Source organism: Sesamum indicum, linkage group LG3, assembly GCF_026168435.1.
Source record: "Sesamum indicum cultivar Baizhima isolate 11 linkage group LG3, ASM2616843v1, whole genome shotgun sequence".
In the NCBI taxonomy this organism is placed as follows: domain Eukaryota; kingdom Viridiplantae; phylum Streptophyta; class Magnoliopsida; order Lamiales; family Pedaliaceae; genus Sesamum; species Sesamum indicum.
In genome coordinates, this window is record NC_142659.1 from 14,141,459 (window position 1) to 14,164,613 (window position 23,155).

The window sequence follows — 23,155 nt, forward strand, 5'->3', positions numbered from 1 at the left end:
CATATTATTCATTCCATTAAATATTGCTTTGACGAGCGGTCTACCTTTTAGTAATATAAATTTAGTTGTAAATAAAAATAAAAATCAATCTTTAAATTTTAAAATCAAATAAGAAATTAATTTAAAATATTTATACAATTTTAAATTAAAATTATAATCTATATACAGATTCAATAAGAAAAGTTAATAAAATAACTTACATCTAAATTAGTATAATTAACAAACAAATATATAGAATCATATTACGTATTTTATAAATATTGCTTTGATGCCTCGTCTACCATTTAGTAATAAAATGTTTTTTATAAATAAAATTAAATAATTTATAAAAAATTTTAGTTTAATTTTATAACTTAATAGCTAATTTTTATAGTATATTTAATTTAATATTTTATTTGTTACGAGGTGACATATTTAAATATTGATTTTAAATAAACATTAAATAATTCTTAACTTTTTTGTAATTTGAATTCATAACCTAATAATAATTTTATTAATATATTAATTAAATAACTTTTACGATTCAACCAAAAAAATAAATAAAATAATTCAAATTTTAAACTAATATAGATATAAATAAACAATAAATTGAATTTTTTAATTAATATCAATTAAATAATTTACTATCTCAACTATTAAGTGGTAGTTTACATACAAATTCAATTAAATTATACTAAATTAATGTAAAAAATTTTAATTTAGATTTAAATTATTGATGCCTCTCTACCATTTTTGAAAAGTAAATAAAACTTTAATTACAATCTGAATAAAAACAATTAATAAATAAAATTCTATTATTCATTCCCATAAACACGACCCTTCCTAATAAATATTTAATTTAAAATAACTCCATATCTATACAGATTCAATTTTTATAAAAATTTAAAATAACAATCCATTCATTAGATTTAGTCCAAAATACATGTACTAGTAAATAAATGCATTTATACTAAATTGTTGATTATTCGCTTGTTATTAGATAACTAAAATAAAATTTGAATTATGAAGAACTGAAGATGTAAATTAAAATAATTGAAATATATATTCGTTTGGGCTCAGGCAGGTAAACTGAATTACACTCCCTACCTACTACGCATTCCTCAAAGCTCCCTATGAATAATTCAATTCCATACATACATAAATATTTAGTCATAAAAAAGAATATATTTAATAATTTTATTTAAATAATTAATACACGTGATTTCTAATTTAAAAATTTATAACCCCACATCTAATTTTCAGTGTTATGTTAATTAAATAACTTTTTTAACAGATGTATCTATATACAAATTCAATAAAACAAGTTAATAAAATAAGAAATTCATAATTCGTTTCCGAAAAATTTTATTAGCATAGACAATTTAAATTTATAACCTAATAACTAATTAAATATATACAGATATTTATACCCCTCTACATTTAAAATTTAATCTCTTAATTTATATTTTAAATTAATATAAATGATTAAAAAATACAAGGTCTTATTATTCATCAAAATTATCAATCAGAAGCTCATCTCATAAATTTAAAACAACTCAGTACTGTAACCAATGGAATGAATTCATTGGCTTCTTGGCAATAGGCTGTAAGCAAAACAAAATGAATGGTTAGTAAAGAACACAAATAAATGAAAAAACAAGTTTGTTTATTAATCTTGTTTCTTTCCTAAGGTTGAAGTAGGAATGGAAAAGAGCTACATTAGAATGTAGATGTTCTCACCATACAAAGTGAATCCGTGTTTAACCATCACTGGAAGGTTACCATCCTCAGTTTAGCAACTGTTTTCATTCCCTGCGAAGTGTTATTACATGGCTACAAGGCTGTCTTTACAAGGTGGTAAAATTGAGAAGCTTAAAGCTCAGTCCAAGCTCGCAAGAGCATAGTGAATACCACAAGAACAGATTAATTCCCAGTTTACATGAGTTTTAATTAACAAGGCATCTTTTAGAATGAGTTACAGAAGGCAAGGCAAGGCAAGTCACTTTTTCCTGAATGTCATTCCAATTATAAGAAACAAGGAGAGTCACTTTTTTCAAGATGTCAATCCAATTATGAGATATAGAAATATGTTTTGCAAGGTGCCTGCTAAGACTGCCCAAATGGCAGAGCCCTTGGGATATCTCCACGTCGGAGGACTCTTAACGTACACCCCTAAGAAACAACACAATCAATGCTAGATAAGTTTTTAACATCTATACAATCAGCCAAGCACATTAATCCCAGCTTTGCTGATAAAGAGGAACATTAACATTTTCATCATTTTGCTTTAATCTCATACAGTATCTCTTTCAATAGAGAAGCGAATTTAAGCAGTTAAGCTTAACTCCACCCCAGTGTTTGGGATGAAAATAATGCTTGTAAGGCGACTTCCAGATTGACAAAAAAGAAAAAGTAATATTTGATACCCAAAAGCTTCTCTTGATCCATTAGTGAAATAATTATTAGCAACACAAATAAAGAGGCATACAACAGACATGTTATCTCCGTACTAACATAAAGCCACAAACAACAAACCTGGCACCACACATCAACATGAATGAGATTATGTATAACTACAATAAACTACAACCAATTAATATAGCAGGTCATGCATGTTTTACTACTTGGGTGATCACAGGCCACAACACAACATGGAAAAGAAGAGAAAAAATATGTGAAGGGATAGAATTGAGGTAACTGAGAAATATGTGGCGGTGAAAGACAATAATGAGAGCAAAAATAAGGTTTTGACATGCAATACATTTTCAGTAAAGGAGCTAGAGGGACCACTAGTAGGGAAAAAGAAGAAAGACCTTTTAAATGTCCTTAAACAATTGTTTCAGAACAAAGCAAATATCTGACCTATAAGACAAAGCAAAATCAATCAATAACCATACTTTCTTAAACCTTGAAAGTTGGAGAAAACAACTTATCCAGAGACCAAATCAAGCAGATATTTTGTAAAGTACTCCATAGTTATGAGCTGCTTCAAGACACATGGACACACATTCACATGAAGTCATGAACATAGCATGCATCAAACATCATATTATAAAACTAATTGGACAAGAAAGCGAGCAAACCTTATAGATAAACTATAGATCATTCAACTTACTTCTCCACAATTGAGCAAATTTTGACCGTGAGGTCTCCCTTAAATTCCGGTTCACTTACTTCTAGATAATCAACAAGCTCCTTTGTCAAAGGCTTCACATTGCTTTCATTTACTAGAAGATAAACAAGCTTGAGGGCCCTTTTACGGATCGAAGCATCTGGATCCTGCCATCAAATAAGAATCCATAAACAGCTAATTCTATTCTTATCATAGTATTTAATGGCGCGTGCGATAGGCGCAGCCCTCGAGCCATTCGCAGCCTATGGCGTGTGCCTTCACAATGGCGCGGCCATGGATGCGCGCCTGGGCGCCATTTAGTCATTGCCCAGGCACGTGCCAGGCGCACCTTTATGAAGACGGGCCTGGGCAGCCTCAGCCCATCAATAAAAAAAAAACCCTAATAAATAGGGGAATTTCAGCATAAATAAATATCTGCATGCACATGAGTAACCTGTTCATTCCTGCCTCTTCTTTCTTCGATTCTCTTCTTAATTTTAGACTGTTACTATTTTGCTTTAATTATGTAATTGTTTGTAGACTAGTAGCTATGATTATGTTATTTATTTCTTAATTAAACATAAATATAAATTAAAATTACTTGGTTTTCGTATGTTTTAATGATATAAGTATGTTATGAAATTTCAGTTTCAGACTTTCAATCATTCAACTATAAGGTTATATGTATTGTTTAGTTTTTGAAGTTTTGTTATGTTGAATTTGTTGTTTTATTACGCCTTATTTAACTCCTTATACATTAATCTAGTCAAAATAAAACTAATTATATATTCCACAAGAAAATTTGACTATGATGATGTCTTGGTTAATGTTATTATGGCAGACAATGTACAAAGACTCAATTTCTACCAACAGTCGTTCTCGCTAGACTGGGAAAAGCAAATAAAAACTTAGTACTTTAATAGCATAACAAAAGAATAAATGAAAAGGGTAAACAATTGGTGAACTAACACTACTACCTTATCTTGTCCTCCACCATAGGAATGTTTGCCACTGCTGGCATGATCACATGGATCACAGGGACGCTACACTCCCAGCACTCCCAGAAAGTGGAACATGGGCTCCAGCCACAACTGCATGATACTCTCACTTTCTTTCGCTCAGTGCTCGAATCAAATGAAGAATCATATTCGAGGTTTTGACCCAGCACACATGCGTTGGCACATAGACCGAATTTGATCTGCCGATATTGGCATATGTGAAGGACCATGTTTCTTTCTTACCAAACCTGCAAATGATCATACCAAAGTACAAATCATAAGTCACTGTCATACTTTTAACATAAATAGATTAAAAAAGAAAAGAACACTGCAAGTTCTTTATGCACTACATCCAAAAGTGATTGTTGCACCAAAAAATCACCATGAGCAATCTAGGCGTACCTAATACTAATATTCTGCAAAAAGAATGTATAATTAGACTTTGGACCTTTGGGATGGTTGCATAGCCAACACATCATTTTCAGCATATGGGCATACAACAGTCATAGAATTTCTTCAATTAACACTCAGAAAGCAAAATCGCAAATTAGAAACTACAAACATACTGACCCTTTGCATAAAGGAGCTATTAAAAAAAAATAAAAAGGCTACCTCCATTTTGATACTGGAACCAACTCTGAGTAGATCAATCAACGTAACAAAAGCATTTAACTTCTCTTCAATGCTGAAATCTGGATATTCACTCTCCATTAGTCCTAACAACCACACTCTCCTGGATTGCTCTCATCAACTTCATTGTATACTCAGCAGTGATAATATCAAACAACTTCACATTATAATTAATGAACTAGGCATGCCCAAAGACATGTAAGAGAAGTACTTACGACATGCCAGAGAACATGTAAATGAAGTACCTACCAAAATGGAGACAAAAACCTAAACTCATGTACCAACATCATGCTCATTATCATAATACTGTTTCCATCCCGCTCAAGACCAAGTATGTAAACCAAGTTACTGTGATGCATTTCAGATTGTTCTATCCTCTCTAGACCCAGAAAAAGAAGCAGAAGGTTAAAATGGATCTAAAACAAAAGTATTGCAAACTATACCTTGAAACACTTCGGTTATTGCTCACATAAAAGAATAAAATTGAGAGAAGTGCCAGCCTTTAACTTTTCCAATTGAGATAAGCATCTTTTCCTTGACGGAGTAAAGACTTCCGAATTGTCAAGGAGAGTTAGTTGACCCTGATCGGACAAAGCCAGAACCTTCCATTTTTCAGCAAAGCACCTTCCCAATTTTTTAACGTTACTGAACGCTTAACACGTAGTATCATGATTGTCGAATAGTTATTAGTTCTTGGTGTCTAATGGACAAGATTACCTACATCCACCACAAATTTGTGGACAACTTTAACATTCGGCACGCCCAATTAATACAAAAGTCTGGAATTCTGATTATAAAAGAAAATTAAGAAAACTTTCAAAAAGCGTGAACATATCCTTTCCTCCACATCAAGCATGCCAGAATTACCAACCAACATCTCGCCATATTCTCCAATGCACCATACAGCAACTCGAACAAGAGTTTCCTGGTGCAGACATAGCATATATTTAGGACATGAGTGCATGCATACAATAAAACTTAATCAAATTTCACAATGAATTTACATTGCTGCTGCCATAACATACCTGTCCGCCTGCTGTTTGTACAGCCTTGTTAAGTGCTTTAACAGTATATCCATGGAGGTTAGGAGCATTAGTAATTACAATGATAAGGGCATGCCAGACTTCATCCTTCACATAATTCCCAGCCTGCAACACTATCACAACAATCAATTCTCTCTTTTTAAGTGAGACAAAAGATCAACATAAAATGCTGAGGTCACCCTCTGCCCAAGTCTACAGAAAATTGTAAAATATCATGTTCCTAGACCTCATTGGTCATAGGATAATATATGGCCGATAAGCGAATCTTGAAAATCTAAATTTTACTACCATCAAAATTAAGCTATCTTTGCTTAAAGGCAATATCATTTACTGTTACCAGGCGAAAAGCTCATGACGACAAGACAATAAAATAAAAAATTATAAAGGTTAAGTATCATGTTGGACCAAAAGGTCAATCTGGTTTATTAAAATGCAACCAAACTTGTGCATTTGACGCAATAATCACAAGAAAGTACTAGGAAAAGACCTGCTCTTTTTCATTTAGATAAGAGATCATCATTTTAACCCTGTGATCCATAACAACCACTTCCTATGTAACCAACTTCTTGACTTTCTGACATACTGCACTCACACCAATATATTAACTACAACTAGTAATTGTGGCACACTCAATGTGCGTGCAAAATGGATCGAAATTCACTTAATACCTATATAAGTATATAATATTCATTAGATAGGATAAATGTGATTTGTTGTTATACATAATGTATTATGATTCTTTTCAAAAATAAATAAATGAAATGATAGTTATCGCGAATACTGCAATGTATTTTACAAAAAAAAAGGTTGGGAAACTTACATAGATAAAAAGTATAATACAATGGAGAGGAGAGGAGAGAGAGAACAATGAGAGAAGGGAAAAATTGACTTGTCATTTCTATTGATCTAGGGTTAATCTAGTTCATAATCCATACATATAGTGCACACCAAGGTGGTTGTTCTACACCCCTCAAAATAAAAAATATAGTATACATGAAAATGAAATCACAAGCTAGAGTTGCATATTTTTCTTGATACTCTAGGTACATGATAAAATAAGAAGGGTATAAATATGATTTCATGCCTCGAGCTTAACATGGATACTAATTCATCAATCATCATGGCAGATCTCTGCCTTACAGTGAAAATCAGTGAAATAAGAAATCCAGAAAGGTACAAATTTTACCTGTGTTAGAACCTTCACCATCTGATCAATGTACCATATTCTTTCAGGAGAAAACCTGGCACCACACAACAAGATGAATGAGATTATGTATAACTATAATAAACTGGAAGATACATCATAATTCAAGTTCAAACAATTTATTTATATTGTCAACCTATATAGCAGGTCACGCATGTTTTACTACTTGGGTGATCACAGGCCACAACACAACATGGAAAAGAAGAGAAAAAATATGTGAGGGCATAGAATTGAGGTAACTGAGAAATATGTGGCGGTGAAAGACAATATTGAGAGCAAAATAAGGTTTTGACATGCAATACATTTTCAGTAGAGGAGCTAGAGGGGCCACTAGTAGGGAAAAAGAAGAAAGACCTTTTAAATGTCCTATTACTGAAATAATTGTTTCAGAACAAAGCAAATATCTGACCTATAAGACAAAGCAAAATCAATCAATAACCAAACTTTCTTAAACCTTGAAAGTAGGAGAAAACAACTCATCCAGACACCAAATCAAGCAGATATTTTGTAAAGTACTCCATATTTATGAGCTGCTTCAAGACACATGGACACACATTCACATGAAGTCATGAACATAGCATGCATCAAACATCATATTATAAAACTAATTGGACAAGAAAGTGAGGAAACCTTATATACAAACTATAGATCATTCAACTTACTTCTCCACAATTGAGCAAATTTTGGCCGTGAGGTCTCCCTTAAATTCCGGTTCACTTACTTCTAGATAATCAACAAGCTCCTTTGTCAAAGGCTTCACATTGCTTTCATTTACTAGAAGATAAACAAGCTCGAGGGCCCTTTTACGGATCGAAGCATCTGGATCCTGCCATCAAATAAGAATCCATAAGCAGCTAATTCTATTCTTATCATAGTAGTTAATGGCGCGCGCGAGAAGCGCAGCCCTCGCGCCATTCGCAGCCTATGGCGTGTGCCTTCACAATGGCGCCGCCATGGATGCGCGCTTGGGCGCCATTTAGTCATTGCCCAGGCACGTGCCAGGCTCACCTTTATGAAGACGGGCCTGGGCGGCCTTGGCCCATCAATATAAAAAAAAGAAAACCCTAATAAATAAGGGAATTTCAGCATAAATAAATATTCTGCATGCACATGAGTAACCTGTTCATTCCTGCCTCTTCTTTCTTCGATTCTCTTCTTAATTTTAGACTGTTACTGTTTTGCTTTAATTATGCAATTATTTGTAGACTAGAAGTCTATGATTATGTTATTTACTTCTTTAATTAAATATAAATATAATTTAAAATTAACTGGTTTTCATATGTTTTAATGATATAAGTATGCTATGAAATTTCAGTTTCAGACTTTCAATAATTCAACTATAAGGTTGTATGTATTGTTTAGTTTATGAAGTTTTGTTATGTTGAATTTGTTGTTTTATAGGGTCTTATTTAACTCCTTATACATTAATATAGTCAAAACAATACTAATTATATAAATATTTCCACAAGAAAATTTGACTATGATGATGTCTTGGTTAATGTTATTATGGCAGACAATGTACAAAGACTTGGTTTCTACCAACAATCGTTCTCGCTAAACTGGGGAAACCAAATAAAAACGTAGTATTTTAATAGCATAACAAAAGAATAAATGAAAAGGGTAAACAATTGGTGAACTAATGGTACTACCTTATCTTGTCCTCCACCATATGTACTACCTTATCTTGTCCTCCACTATAGGAATGTCTTGCTACTACTGCCATGGTCACATGGATTACAGGGATGCTACCGTCTCAGCAGTCTCAGAAAGTGGAACATGGGTTGGCCAGCAACAGCTGCATGATACTCTCACTTTCTTTCGCTCAATGCTCGAATCAAATGAAGAATCATATTTGAGGTTTTGACCCAACACACATGCTTTGGCACATAGACCGAATCTGATATGCAGATATTGGCTATCAGAAGGACTATGTTTTTTTCTTACCAAACCTTCAAATGATCATACCAAAGTACAAATCATAAGTCACTGTCATATTTTCAACATAAATAGATTAAAAAAAGAAAAGAACACTGCAAGTTCTCTATGCACTACATCCAAATAGTCCCTGCTCATGTTTAGAACCTCTCTTTGTTTTAGAATATACCAGCCATGCATAAGGAGGCATAGAAGGAACCTCACTGCACATCAATGAAAAATCATCATGAACATTATAGTATGTAGTTTTGAACTCAAGATCAGGAGTGCAAATTCGATTTCTATCCTCATACTGTCATACATTTATACTTTATTTTCATCTCATTAATAAAATAGCTACATATTATAAGCATGTAAACGTATATGGAATTAATATATTTACTAATTATATTAAAAATATAATTAGCATATTCTAAACTAAAACTATAGACTATAATTAAACAAATTTTTAAGTAGAAAGTAACTGTAAATAAAATATGTGAACAATAAAAGAACAGAAAGTAGTATATAAAGGGGCAGAAGACGACACACAACATTAATTATAAGACATGCTAGCTCTAAACAAAAATCCCCTCACCACAATAACACAAGAGTTAAACCACACTCCTACAACTTCCACTATGAAGTGAAAAAAACTATCACCTACCTTACACACCCACTCCCATCCTCTAGGAAATTGAGGTAACTTAACATCACTAAAGTATGTAATAAAATCTTTCCCAATCACTCGAATAAGCATGCATATGAGCTTTAAAATATATCTTATTCCCCCACACTGAAACCATGACTGCCCTCAAGCATGTCTCAATCCAAATACACAAATTATCCAAGTAGCAATTCTCAAATATCCTTTCATGTCACTCAAGTATATCCCCTATACTAATAAGACTTAATAGTATAAGAAGAGCCAATAATATTGAGACAAGCGCTTGCAGTACAACATACAATATTCAACACACAAGTATCCCATTGACTTCATCAAAATAAAATGAAACAAGTCTCAATACTCTCACAAAGGTATCAGTGTAATCACTCCACTCATAAAGTGTTTAAGAATTTGGGTTCCACTCAAATCAATACATAGAATGCCATTACCATAGGCTTGCTTGTGAATCAAATCTCCTCCAGCAACGAAATGAAAATTAATACATGAATCAAAGGGTCTTTTCAAGGGTTGTAATGGGGCTTAGGACAAGGTGTGGCAAAAGATAGGCCGAATTGGGGCTTATGAATTCAAAGGAGCGATGCCGACCTAGTTGCTTATCTTTCCAACCTCATTGCCATTCAACTCGATTCAAGTACTTTGAACAATCAAACACCTCCAATTTTTTCGTTTGCTATTTCTTTTTCTTGTTTTTTTTCTCAATCTTTTCTTCTTTCCTTTCGTTTTTTTTTCTTCTTTTTTTTTTTCCTCATTTTCTTCTTTTCTTTCTTTTTTTTCTTTTTTTTTCCTCAATATTTTCTTCCTTCCTTTGTTTTTTTCTTCTTCTTTCTCTTCTCCTTTTTGTTCGTCTCTTTGTTCTTTCTGTTTCATCATTTGTTTTTCATCTCCTCGTTCCATTTCTCTTTTTCTTTTCCTTGGGGATAGCAGTGCATCCGTTGTTATTCACTCATTTTCATGTCAATTTACAAGCAACCACGCCAACACCATCCCCTTAAATGGGTTCAAAAATCAATTCAGGACATAATCAAGAAGGGGATAATTCAGCTTATGACGTGGTTTAACCAACAAAAGAAAAGCCAAGGCTCAAATGAGTTATTCTATAGGTGAATTCAAGGTAGGCTCTTTTGAGGTAATGGGGTATTCCTAAGTGCCCTTATCACTTTCATGCACCAATTTTACAAGAATGCGGACTCAAAATGTATTACACAAGCAAGTTCTAGAATGGACACACTAAGTTTGATGCCCTCGATCAAAAGAAATGTAGCACTATTTAAATGAAAGTGCTTTGGTCCAAAAGCTCACACAAAGGCTTTTGTGTTGATTCTTGAACATTGTTCATTTGATGTAGTCAATGGGACACACTTCACACTACTTTTTTTTTTTATATGCCACTAGTGCTAGTCTCTCCTGCTTATCTCGACTTATACCAAAAATTCCTATTAATCTAAGGGATAACACAAGACAACAATCAGAAAATTCAAGTGCTACCACAGGATAATTCGCATATTTTTCTCAAGACACTAACTTCCTTCACAAGTTTCGGTGTTCACTAAAAATTGTCAACCCCCAAATAAAAACTTTTAGTCCTCACACATCCACATTCCAACACATTAATTCCCCAACTAATCTAATTCAATTGTCACATTGAATATTGGGCTCCAATCTCTTGTTACTTTATTACAAGAAAGATTGTTTGGCAAGTCACTCTAATCCAATAGGAGTAATATGTCATAATACATAGAGTGCACAAGCAACAATAAATCAAAGTTTTGGAAGTTCCAAGTCGTATCTTCCTTTATTTTTCTGAAACAAGTCTTTCATAACTAAGTTCTACAGTGATTTGCACCTGTTTCTGATCTAATTCAATTGTCAAAATGTATTAATTAGAAATAATGAGCTACAGAAACTAAAGAAAAGATAAATTCAAGCATAGCAAATATTTTCTACATATGAGAACTGCGAAACTTACCTATTAATCACAAAGCAAAGATAAAAATGCAGCAAATTTCATGCACCTCTCAAACAATAATAAAAAAATGACAGCCATGTAGAGCTGTGGCTGCCGCTATCAAGGGGTGCACATGCGAGGAAAGAGCCATGAGTTCCACCAGCCTACCTTATCTGCATTGCCATTGCTAAAAAAATTGATTAAGTAAGTAGATACTGCTTCAAGAGAGACAAATACATTTTAACAGAATAATTCCAAGACTAGTATGAGCCGCGATCATCTTGCATCGTTTAAGGTAGACTAGAAAATTATTTCTGATGAAGATATGTTCAATACAAAATTTAAAAAAAAAAAAGGGAGCTTTTAAATGGGTTAGTGAAAAGATGATATAATAAAGTTTTGGTGAAGTTGGGATAACGTGCAAAAAGGCTGATAGCAGACTAACAAGTGTCCACGAAATCCTCACAGGTATAAAACAGAAGAAGTTTGATTAAAATTGACGATATACTTGGTGAAAATTCAGGTCTAGTTCCCTTATAGTTTAAAGCCAAATCAGGACAAGTAATCAGAGCTCGTTTGTCCTGATCACCGAAAACAGCAACAGAGACAGAACCGCAACTAGTTTTTACTATATGTTCCTGTAAACCAGTGCAAAAAGTTAGTTTGTATGATTGTCAAATAAATAACAAAAGTATGCCAAGAAGAATTGTCTTCACAAGTAAGGTGAAACCCGGCCCTGGATAGAAGATTTCTGAAGATGTCTTCTTCATCTCCACTTAGATCTTCACTGTCATCAGAATCAATAAGTTCGTCAGGGTTAGTTGTCAGGACGTCTTGATCATCTTCAGAAGCTAAAACCTGAAAAACAATGTATTGAATTAACACCAGGGCATGACGTCAAATGTACATTATAATGGCTAACAATGAGAAAGATAACTGGTGAAGACATATTTCTAGCTCAATATGAATCTCTTGGCTGCCTTTATTCACCAATCGTTGTTTTCTTTAGACAATTTAAGAGAGTGGAAAAATTGAGTGTTCAAGTTTTGAATCCTTTTAGATGGCAGCTTTTTAACTTGCATGCTTGCCAACAGATAAGAGAGATGGTCCTTTATAGAATAAGGGGAGACGAAATACAGCATAAAAAATGGTCCATTCACCACAAAAATCAACCAAAAAATTTCACTCAAGAAAGAGTGCCCAAAGCAACAAAATATGGCTCCACACATACGCTAGAATAACTAAGGCCAAGATTTCTATTTTTTCAGAAGGGAGAACAGAACCAATGAGGATTTATGTTCATCAGTAGAGTTGCTTATAGTCAACAGAATCCATGATTACCCATATATGGCTTTGGTTAATAGGACCGAGTGACCAGGTACTGAGAATAAAAAGGACCTACTAACCTCGAAGTCTGAAAACTCGAACCATGGACAACAGTCCAAGATCTCACAAACAAATACAACTGTGTCTCGCAGCAAAAATCATGTATCAGCTTCCAACATGTCAGATACCTTCATAAACTGAATAATAGAATTGTTCCAGGTCTTTGTGCAAATGGAAGACTCTTTCCAAACAGTTTTAGATGGATTCTTTTGGTTCACAATAGCCATCCTATATCTGACCCAAAAGTTCTTCTCGGGATCACTGCCAACTGACTGATCACTCTCCAAATATATACATATGGTGTCAAAAGACTCATATACTCCTGCACAATCAAAGGCGGCAACAAAGAATTAGAATAGATCATCCACCATAATTCCACCAGCTGCTGCAACAATTTGCATTGAAATAATTCAAGCTTTTAAAGAGCTACCTAGCAATCCGAAGCTCACATCCACCAGCTTGAAAGAATTTGCTAAAAATTTTTCTAGTTTCCATTATTTCCTTGAAGGACAAGAAATTCTCTACTTTCCAGGTGAATGAGCTCCTCTTCCCAATTCCATCTGACTGAGAACAGGCAGTCAGTTTCTTGATCAGTGAAGTCCTGCATTATGGAAGTTTCTTTCAATATAAGAACCTCAGCAGAGAAGATATCAGTATTTTGGACTAGAAATCTAGAATCCTGATCAAAGAGACTAGTGAATGTCACAAACTCGAAAATAATATCACCTCATATCAGGGACGTCGTTCTAATGATTGAACCAGGGGCCGGCACCACCATTAACATGCCCATTTCTATGGATCCCAACACCATTTGGGATAAGCGGAGGAGGCAATCCAACATCCATTGGAGGCGGAGTAGGTGGATACAACCCATGTGTGGGAGGTAGGTTGTGGGAACTTACAAGTGGACTCCCAGCTGGACTTCCTTTACGCTGTTGTATGGCATGTATCTGCCTCAGCCCTTCTTCATGGATACGTGATATCGTCTCGAGCTCCTTCATTGACAAAGCTTCCAGCCCAGCACCACATAGAGGAGCATGCCGTGACATCTCTTCCTGAAGTTGAGCCTCTAGATGGTGGATGTATTGCTGCAAGAAAATAGCACTCTATCAGCAACAACATCAAATAATCAGATGCCTTCACATAAAGGAGCTGACATTAAGGAAAATCGTTCAGGAGCTAAAAAGTCATTTTTTAACGAGAGAAAAGTCAATAATCCAATCAAGTACAAGCTAATTGAGATACTGCCATTTAAGCAACTTCAGCAAACACAACCTCGCAGGCCTGCAATTTGGACTCCATCCCATCAAACTTTTTATGTGAAGTATCTCAAAAACACAAAATAGACATGAGAAATCATTTGAAAGTAACAAATAAGCTCTCTCATGACAATAACATAGTATGAAAACGGTTCCCACAACCTATCTAGTAGCTTCAACATGAAAGCAGTCTACTATCATATTCACAATTACCAAGAAACTGAATACATAGACCATTAATAGATGTAGACCAAATAAACGTAAATAAAATGATAATGGACTTTTATAGAGTTGCAAACCAACTCAACTTGCTACCCCAAAATTATTTCATTGCCTAATGCGAATTTTATGTTGACATGGAAATTCTTTTTTCCATCATGAATCATCTCAGTCAACCCCTCCCTCAAAGACTCTGACTAGTACTCATGAAATTACATGTCCTAATCAGTGTGCTAGTACCATTCCTAAATTGCAAAATAACATCTTAATTAAGTCGTCGCGCTATATCATCATCGTCAGGCTACACTTTCACAAGTCTTTGTTTCTTACTTCATCTTCTTGTTGTAATCCAAGTCCACCTTAATATTTAAATGTTAAGGGTAACATGGATGTTTTTTATCCAAGAGGATCATTACAATACCAACATTATTGCAACTTCCTACAAAACCTGGAGGGAATTTGTTCACCAGAGACCACATAAACCCCCAACTCTATTATTCTCCACTTGACAATCAGCCCTAACTTCAGTAACTTGCACCCTTCTGGTTATCAATCACATGAATCAGAAACATAAATAAAACATACGATAAAACTACAAACTTGTACCACATTTGAAGAAGCTAAAACATGTAAGCCAACTTAGTTCTCAATATTCAATGAAGATTGATGCATGACAACAAACAAATCATAATCAACTAACCTTGTCTCTGGCAAGTGGATGAGAAAGAAAGCATGTCATTTGCTTGTGAAGATAAGCATTGTACATGTAGTAGACCATATCCTCATCATCATTCTGCATGAAAAGACACAACTGCAATTGATCGCCAGCCCAAGGACATAGATATAGAAAAACAATCTAAGAGCTCCTTAAGGTCAACCAAATATCAATTTAGATAAAGGTGGTGCCACTTGTCTTATTAAGGAAAGGGATGATATAGTATAGCCTTAAGATTCAAGCATGAAATGCAAATGTACGTGTATAGCAAGGGAGACACCAACTTAAGAAAGAAAAGAAATAAGGGGAGAAAACTCAGCACCTGTTATAGCAATATTTACTTAGTTCTGGAGAGCATTTACGAAATCAAGCACTAGTGGTCAACTTAATATGTTCTAAAAATTCAAAGGTCGGTATCTAACAATTTAATTAAGGTGCAGAACAGATCAGACAAGTCATTGGTTTTGGTTAAACAGTCCGCAGCGAATTAGTACACGCGAGACTTGAGGATACACGAATAGAGCTCCTTAGGTGTGAATAAAATGGAATGAAGCAAAGAGCATAAGAGAAGTTTTACTACATGCATAACATGTTTCAAAGCCTTCAGTTACGAAACGCAAATTCCGAGCAAGAACCATCCTTCAGTTTTTATTGGAGGGGTTGAAACAAAAGGAAGAAAATAAGGAAAAGAGAAATAAATTTTCTTTCAGAAAAAAAAAAAATACTAATATCTCTTCACTTTTGCTGAAGTTCACTTATCAAACTTTCCATTACTTCAAGTCACTCCAATGGAGCAAGTCATAAACCAACCTTCAGGATCGGTATATGCTACAGATTACAGAAAACAACTAATCAGGGCCAGATGTAGCCAAGTAATTAAACGGAACTATCCTCAACGTAAGAATTGCATGATGCAGACACCTACTTTCCCAAAGGTTGAAGCCAATTCAAAACAAGATGGTACCATCAAATGCTGCGTCCATCCCTAACTTTCTTAGGATGAAAGAACTCAAAACTACTAGGTAGGTTCTGGAGATTGCATAAAAACCAAATGTTTTTCAATAAAGAATTCATCCACAGAGAACAAATGGGGTTTTACACAACATCAGTTTAGGACTAGTCATGATTCAGGAAACCAGGAAGTTTTCATTCCAGTCAAGAGCCTGATTAAAATTAAATGAAGGAGCTTGCAATACCACCTCTGGTGTCAAATTAGCTTTCAGAAAGATTAATCACCAACCTGATATGCTGCTGTATGAAAGATCTTATCCAGCCAAAACTGTAAAACGTTATTGGCAAAACCGACGTCCAAACATGAACAAACACTTTTCATATCATTAGACAAAGTACTTGTCAGTGCCTCGTTTGCATCATTTCCATCTTGTACCATAATCAAATGTACAACCCATGCAAGCCTTACACAATCAACAAAGCCTTCAACTACAGTATCATTTCCAGCAACCATCACCTGGAAGAAGCACTGGATCTAGTACGGTTCATAATGTCATAAACAGAGGTATAGTGTCAAACAAATAGGTAAGGTTTTATCATACAATCTCATGAAATTCACGCCTAAAAGAAGCATCCTGGGACAAGACAGGCGCTTTGTTTGGTACTGTGCACAAAGCATCTGATATGAAAGCGATGACAAGAGAGAATAGAAGGCTATATGCTATCTGCACAAACACAGAGAACTTTGCATTATCAGTAATAACAAAATAGAAAATGACATAAACATGATAGTCGCATTCAGAATTTCCTAACCAAACAAGAATCAAAAATGAAAAAGGAAGGAAAAAGCAAGCAAGTGTAAATAAACAATTCCATTTTTCCAAAACAGATACTAGTTTATTGATGGAGGAACTTTTGGCTCTAGCATATTCATGCTCCACGTAAATATGAAACTTACAGTGCTTTTGCATATAAAATAAATCGCAGATGACCTTAAATCATATTGTCAGAAATTGGTTGAACACTTGCAGAAAAATCATACCATGAAGAAATCTATAAGCAAAATTTCATGGTAAGCCTATAAGAATACATATTCTTTTTATATGGTCATCAGCAAATATAAAATAGAATATACCGCATGTACGCTAGAACATACAGAAGTTCCCACGCTATTAGAAAATGAGTACCGGTCCATCAATTCTTTGTTCTCACTTCTCAGTCTGTATTGACATTATATAACTGTATTTAACCTATGTAATTAGTACAGTGGGATCGATTTCTGTAATAAACATAAATAATCTCAGTCAAGGGAAGAAAATAAATTCAATGTACACCTTCATAGTAATGGCCGAGGGAAACTTGAAAGAGCACTAAATCAGTATAGATTAAGAAAAGGATGATCTCTCCGAGATACATAGACAACTGAAATAAATGTTATGTGAGTACATTTGAACTGCATGCACCTAATGTATAACCAAACTCTGAAATGCCTTAGTGCAACTAAGGTGCACTATAAAATACAGAACAAGATAAGAAGATACGGACCTGATGCTTCAAGGAGTCCAAACCCCCACTGAGTTCCGCGACTCTCTTTCAAAGCAGAAAATATATCTTTGATGTCTTTAGAGCCTGCAGGAAGCAAATGCTATCAGATCATTTACGTCAGTTCTTACAAAGAGAAGCCAAGAAATATGTTGAGCACCCCTCCTATCCTAGCTCTTTTAGAATCACTTCATTATCACATTGAAGCATGAGAGAAAAATCATCCAGCTGTTCATGACAAATCACAGGCTGCAAACCAAGAGGAATATTTTGATGCACCATAATTAGCAAACAACAAAATTTCTGCAGTGGAAACGGAAATCTACTGCATATTTTAATGCACCATAATTAGAATTCTCGTGATTCTGCTACTACATAATTGAGCTTCTGCAGCAACACAATTCAATTGTGCAGCAGAATCCAATTAAACACCCCTAATGCACAACGCAAATATAAGATTTCAAAGGTTGCAGTAGAATTTGATTTTGAATTCTACAATTCTTCTAATTCTCGAGCAACAGAATGCAGACTCAATGCAATTTTACAGAAAAATTCATTTACACATCACAAAAGCAGAAGAGAGAGTTAAGAGGTTCAAGGTTCTTACTTGAGTAACACTTTTCCACTTGCCCCTCTTCCTTTGGATTCTTAACCTTGTGTTCTCAGTCTCTCCCTACGCCAATAGCAGCGTTCATTCCTTCTCAATTTGTGAATAACTTTGGTGTATCCACATGAAAAGAAAGTTCATGAGTTTGTGTACAAACAAGAAAAAAAAGCTATTGCACACATATCGAAGAAACATAATTCAAACAACTTTGTGATCATCAATAGCTTGTTTAACTTACATAGGCAAAAAACAATCCATATAAATAGGAAAAATCAAATCATTGTACAATAGAGAATTGAAAACACATATTTCTTAGTGAAAACTGAAAATTGAAAGTGAAACATATAAACAAAGAAGGTGTGCCTTCTAGATCCAACTGGTGAAATTATGTTCATTGTCGAACATGTGCCTCTAGATCCAACTGGTTCAAATGCCAATGAACTGTGTCCTATATTTTGTTCTGAGTAATTTTAGTACGATAAGCATGTACTTTAGATGCAGCATTGTTAGTAGTCAATTAGTTGAAAGTGCATTGGTCACAAAGTTCCAACCACAGATGTCTACAAATATTCACAAATCATGAAATAAAAGGAAATGAAAAATAATGGTCAGAATTCAGAAATTGGGACCCGTACTGATTAATCGAATGCCCGAGATATCTTACGTAATAAAGATAGGTATAAGTAAAATTACAATGACATAGATATGAACTGGAAAATGGAAAAAAGGAAAAAGGCAAGGAGCTCTCATTAGAGAAGAAGGCTATATAGTTCTCACTGATCCAATATCTCTATCTGCGCTCATGCAACTCTTGAATGAGCGTAGGCAATAGTTAATTAAACTTATATATTTATGATTAATATACAATTTTAGCATGGGCATACTGCATTGAAATATAGACCTTCCGAAAATAGTTGTCAATTATTGACTAGAATTAATTAACTTCAATGAGTAAAATATATAACCTGGACGGCATAAACGGATATATGACTTATCCAAAAAAATATACCATCTACATTGCTGTAGCAATGATTTTGACATAGAAGCATGATACATGCAGCAGAATGCAAATAACATAAAATAATGGTTCAACAAGGATTTGATCTTTCCCTTATGATCTAGAGCATGGCACACTACATCAACCATATTAATAAAATTCTTAGATAAATTATAATGCAAAATTCTCCTCAAATTTCAGTTAATAAAGTTGTTTATTTGTGAAATTCAGTCCTATTTTAGTATGATTAAAATAAATAGAAATACTAACTTGCTTTTTCTTTTAAAATACATAGTACTGACTTGATAACATAATTTCCAATTTTCACATGTAAAAGTATTATATTCATAAATAATAAGTACCTTATATTGTTATAACTTTGAATCTGTACGAAGAATTCTATAAGTGAGTGATATTTTGTCGAACTATAGCAAATAACACCCAAATTCAGACTTTAAGAGCAATCAGCATTGCGAATCCTCAATTTGTAATATGCATGCAACTAACCACCATAGAACCAACAATGAAATAATCTAAAAGTCAAGGGATAATATGCATGTGTCTGTCTTTTACCAGTAAAACAAATAGATAGATCGTATAACTGCAAATAGGATAAAAAGAGTGGGAATAAAAGAGATAGACAGCAAAATCCCCTTCCCCACACACCATTCTTCCAACAACAAACAGATAGATGCATACACCCTTACATATCCCTGAAACAGTTGGAAGGAATCGTGGTATTATTCCCTCAAAGAAGCACTTTCTTTACAACTCTCCTTTGAAACTCCTCCACATCAAAACCCACCATCAAAGGAGAAACCCTTTTCACCAAAAATTCAAGAAATAAACTGAAGAAAACCTTTTCACGAAATATTCAAGAAATGAAATGAAAGGAAGAGCAAGATGATTTTGAGTATTTTTACCTGTGGCTTTTTTCTTTCTCGGATTTTTCTATCTTGTACCCAACCTGCGCCGCTGCTTCTCCTGCCGGCGCTGCCTAGCACAGGGGCACCATCACGCCCCATCACGTTCACCACCTCGACTCGCCCATCCTCGGCGCACTCCACCGTGGCCCCTTCACCGAGACTACGCATGCATGCAGATTGGTTTACAAAACGCCATTTTCTTAATTTTCTTCCCTCTGTTTTTCTGGGTGAAAAGGGAACAGAGGAAAGGAATTTACAGCATTGTGAGACGGGGGGAGGGGGGTTTGACGAGGGTTTCTCAGCAGCGATTTGGAGGGTTTTACAAAATAGAACAAAAATGGGAAGGATAAGGGAATGAGTAATTTTGTATGTTACAATAATACCCTTTTAGTTTCTTTCTAATATTTTTTTATCCTTAAATTTTGGTGTTATGATTATTTTGATAAATAGAAACATTAGCAATTTTTATTATGAATTAATTGAAAATTTATGTTTTCTGTGTCCTTTTAATTTTGATTTCTAGTGCAAATACATTAAAATTTCATTAACTTTTATTTCTATTATATGTGTGTATATATGTAGGCAACTTAATTTTTAATTTCAGTGGAATTAGTATATAATAACTTGAATTTTTGATATACTTAGTCGTTATGCCACGGTATCCCTGCATGCATATAATGAGTAACTATTTATACTTTAAAATATATTATAAATAAGAATAAAATACATAAACCAACACATCATATTTTTAAAAAAAAATAATTAATTAAAAATAAACGAATTTAGCGATATTATCAACCCCAAAAAATTTGTTGTCGTTGTTTTACAAACTAATGTTTGTGAGTGAATTTTTCATATTAGTATAGATATATAATTAAAAATAGAATTTGAGTAGGAGTGGTTGAAAATGCATAAGGATATTTTTGGTATTTAAAAAATTAGTGTTGCGATGTAACTAACCGCTATTTGTAAGTGAAAATTGAGTATTCTTTTTTATATAGTATATATTGATAGAATTAATTTGCACAAAGAGACATACAACTATAAATAAGTTTCTAGTCTTCTAGTAAGAATGTAGTGAGGTTGAGCTATTAATATTTTAATAAATCTTGATTTATTACTCACCATAAAATAAATGAATCATTACACCTCTCATCCCTAAGGTTTGATGTGATTATACGAAGAAATCCTGTGGTTTGTAAATTGCAGTTAGTACTTTTAAAATTTGCTTCTATCTGACAAATATGTCACATCATTAGTCAAAATTCATTGAATTTATTGATATTAACAAAAAAATTGAACGAAAAATAATATTTACCTTACGTTGACTTATTATTAACTTATTGGATATTAAACAAGTATTCTCTAACTAAACTGCACTTGCAAGGGTGAAGATACACTTTCTCATACATATTAACTTATGATGTATGGGGATAGTTTGGTCGTAAAAAAACTTTTTTAATCTATAATAAGTAAGTTATAAGTTAATCGGAGGTAAATATAAATTTTTATCTAATTTTTTTGTTGATATCAATAATTTTGGTGAATTTTAACTGCTGAAATGACTTATTTTTTATACGAAAGTAAATTTCAGGGGTACTAAATTTAATTTTTCAAACCATTAGGAATTTACATGTAATTATACTAAACCTTAGGGGACAACAATGTAATTATATATCTCTAAGATAAAATGTTCAAGGGAAGATTAAAATCTTATTAGCTGCCAATAAGATTTAACTATCCATTAGGGTTTTTTGGTCTGACATTGAGAGGGCGAATTCAAAGGAACTTGATCGAAAATTTGATTTGTTTACCCTAAATAGAACCAAAAATACCAATTTTAAGGTTCGTAGGTTAGATTTGGGGTTTGGATTCGAGGAGAAGGTGGAGCTGCATAGAGGTCGTTCGTGTTCTTGAAGAAGAACGAGTAAGTTTTTATTTTTTATTTGTTTTGAGAAAAATATTGTGCTTCTTTTAAGATTTTTGTGGTTTTGTTCGAAAATATGTAGGGTTTTTATTTACATTTGATATGGTTACTGATTTTTTTTTTATATGTGTGTATTTTGTTGTTTACTAGTTATTTAAAATATTTTTTCGTATTTTGGTTCCCCCTCCCAATTTTTGTGTATTACTGTTTTTGGTCCCTGCAGTTTTTTGTGTATTACAGTTTCTAATTGTTTGTTTTTGTATTTCCTTTTACTACTAAAAATGTTTAGCTATGCTTTATTGTTGAATTTTTGCGGTTAATAACAAAAATATTTACAATTTCTGTAGTAATTAATTATCAATTTTATGTGTTATGGCTAAGTTAGTTTCTTAATTAATTTGCAGAGAATGGTTTTCGGAGACTATGCAGACTTTTTTGTGTGATTCGGTGGGGTTATAGAATGCGTACCAACTATTAGCTATGTTGGGGGGTATAAGGTCTTTTTTTCATGACTTGATCAAGAAAGATTATCCTATGATAACCTAATAACAATATACACTAAAGCTGGGGGCAAGGGTAGTAATGTAGTAATCTATTATTCACTTCCTCAAAAAATATTACGAATGTTTATAAAGATTGTAGAAGGGGATGAGGGTATTAGAGAGTTATTAAGAGACTATAAAGGCTGTAATGTATATCAATTTACATTGAAAAAAAAGCAGGCCCTTTGTTATTTGTAGATGCTAGTGGTAATATTCTTAATTCTGAAGAACCTATGCTACTATTACAGTATAATGTTGAGGGTGCAAGGGATGAGGAAGGGATTGAGGCTGAGAATGAGTGTAGGGGTTGAGGAAGGGGTTGAGAATGAGGTGTTGAGGTTGAGGAAAGGCCTGAAGAAGGGGATGAGGCTGAGAATGAGGGTGTTGGGGTTGAGAATGAGGGGGTAGAGGCTGAGGCTAGGAATGTTGAGGAAGAGACGGAGGCTGTAGAGGGTGAGGAAGTAGGGAATGAGATAGGGGCGTTTTGGGGAGACTATGTTGATTGGGGTGGGGTACAGGGAGATTTTCAAACTGAGGTGGAATTGGGGTTGATGCAGAGGTTCAAACTAGG

The 23,155-nt window shown here is 33.8% G+C and overlaps 1 protein-coding gene across 20 annotated transcripts; it reads right to left on the bottom strand.

Moving 5' to 3' along the window:
- Nucleotides 1-1,425: 1,425 nt before the first annotated feature.
- Nucleotides 1,426-20,426, bottom strand: LOC105157512 (AP-1 complex subunit gamma-2-like). 20 transcript variants are annotated; one of them, XM_088878732.1, is made up of 17 exons: nucleotides 20,113-20,426; nucleotides 18,193-18,301; nucleotides 17,589-17,672; nucleotides 16,333-16,768; nucleotides 15,078-15,170; nucleotides 13,626-13,987; nucleotides 13,330-13,500; nucleotides 12,920-13,221; nucleotides 12,022-12,371; nucleotides 11,581-11,686; nucleotides 8,616-8,863; nucleotides 7,629-7,792; nucleotides 6,949-7,003; nucleotides 5,745-5,867; nucleotides 5,163-5,644; nucleotides 4,069-4,337; nucleotides 1,426-3,258 (listed from the first exon to the last, which is right to left on the bottom strand). In XM_088878732.1, exons 4-6 carry the CDS (start codon nucleotides 16,555-16,557, stop codon nucleotides 13,646-13,648), a joined length of 660 nt encoding a protein of 219 aa, XP_088734858.1. In that variant the 5' UTR covers nucleotides 16,558-16,768; nucleotides 17,589-17,672; nucleotides 18,193-18,301; nucleotides 20,113-20,426; the 3' UTR covers nucleotides 1,426-3,258; nucleotides 4,069-4,337; nucleotides 5,163-5,644; nucleotides 5,745-5,867; nucleotides 6,949-7,003; nucleotides 7,629-7,792; nucleotides 8,616-8,863; nucleotides 11,581-11,686; nucleotides 12,022-12,371; nucleotides 12,920-13,221; nucleotides 13,330-13,500; nucleotides 13,626-13,645. The 20 variants fall into 20 exon arrangements, with proteins under 20 accessions (XP_088734858.1, XP_088734859.1, XP_088734860.1 ...); XM_088878733.1 differs by having other exon boundaries at nucleotides 11,581-11,700; XM_088878734.1 differs by having other exon boundaries at nucleotides 1,426-1,583; nucleotides 1,720-1,778; nucleotides 3,095-3,258; nucleotides 8,616-12,371.
- Nucleotides 20,427-23,155: the final 2,729 nt, after the last annotated feature.

What these genes read in the sequence shown, in the direction of transcription:
- LOC105157512 (XM_088878718.1), bottom strand. Translation starts at nt 16,557, where the DNA reads ATGGTTGCTGGAAATGATACTGTAGTTGAAGGCTTTGTTGATTGTGTA. An exon ending in TTCATACAGCAGCATATCAG is followed by an intron (nt 15,171 to 16,332) that starts GTTGGTGATTAA and finishes CTTTTCATGCAG; the next exon opens with AATGATGATGAGGATATGGT. An exon ending in ATCCACTTGCCAGAGACAAG is followed by an intron (nt 13,988 to 15,077) that starts GTTAGTTGATTA and finishes ATTTTCTTGCAG; the next exon opens with CAATACATCCACCATCTAGA.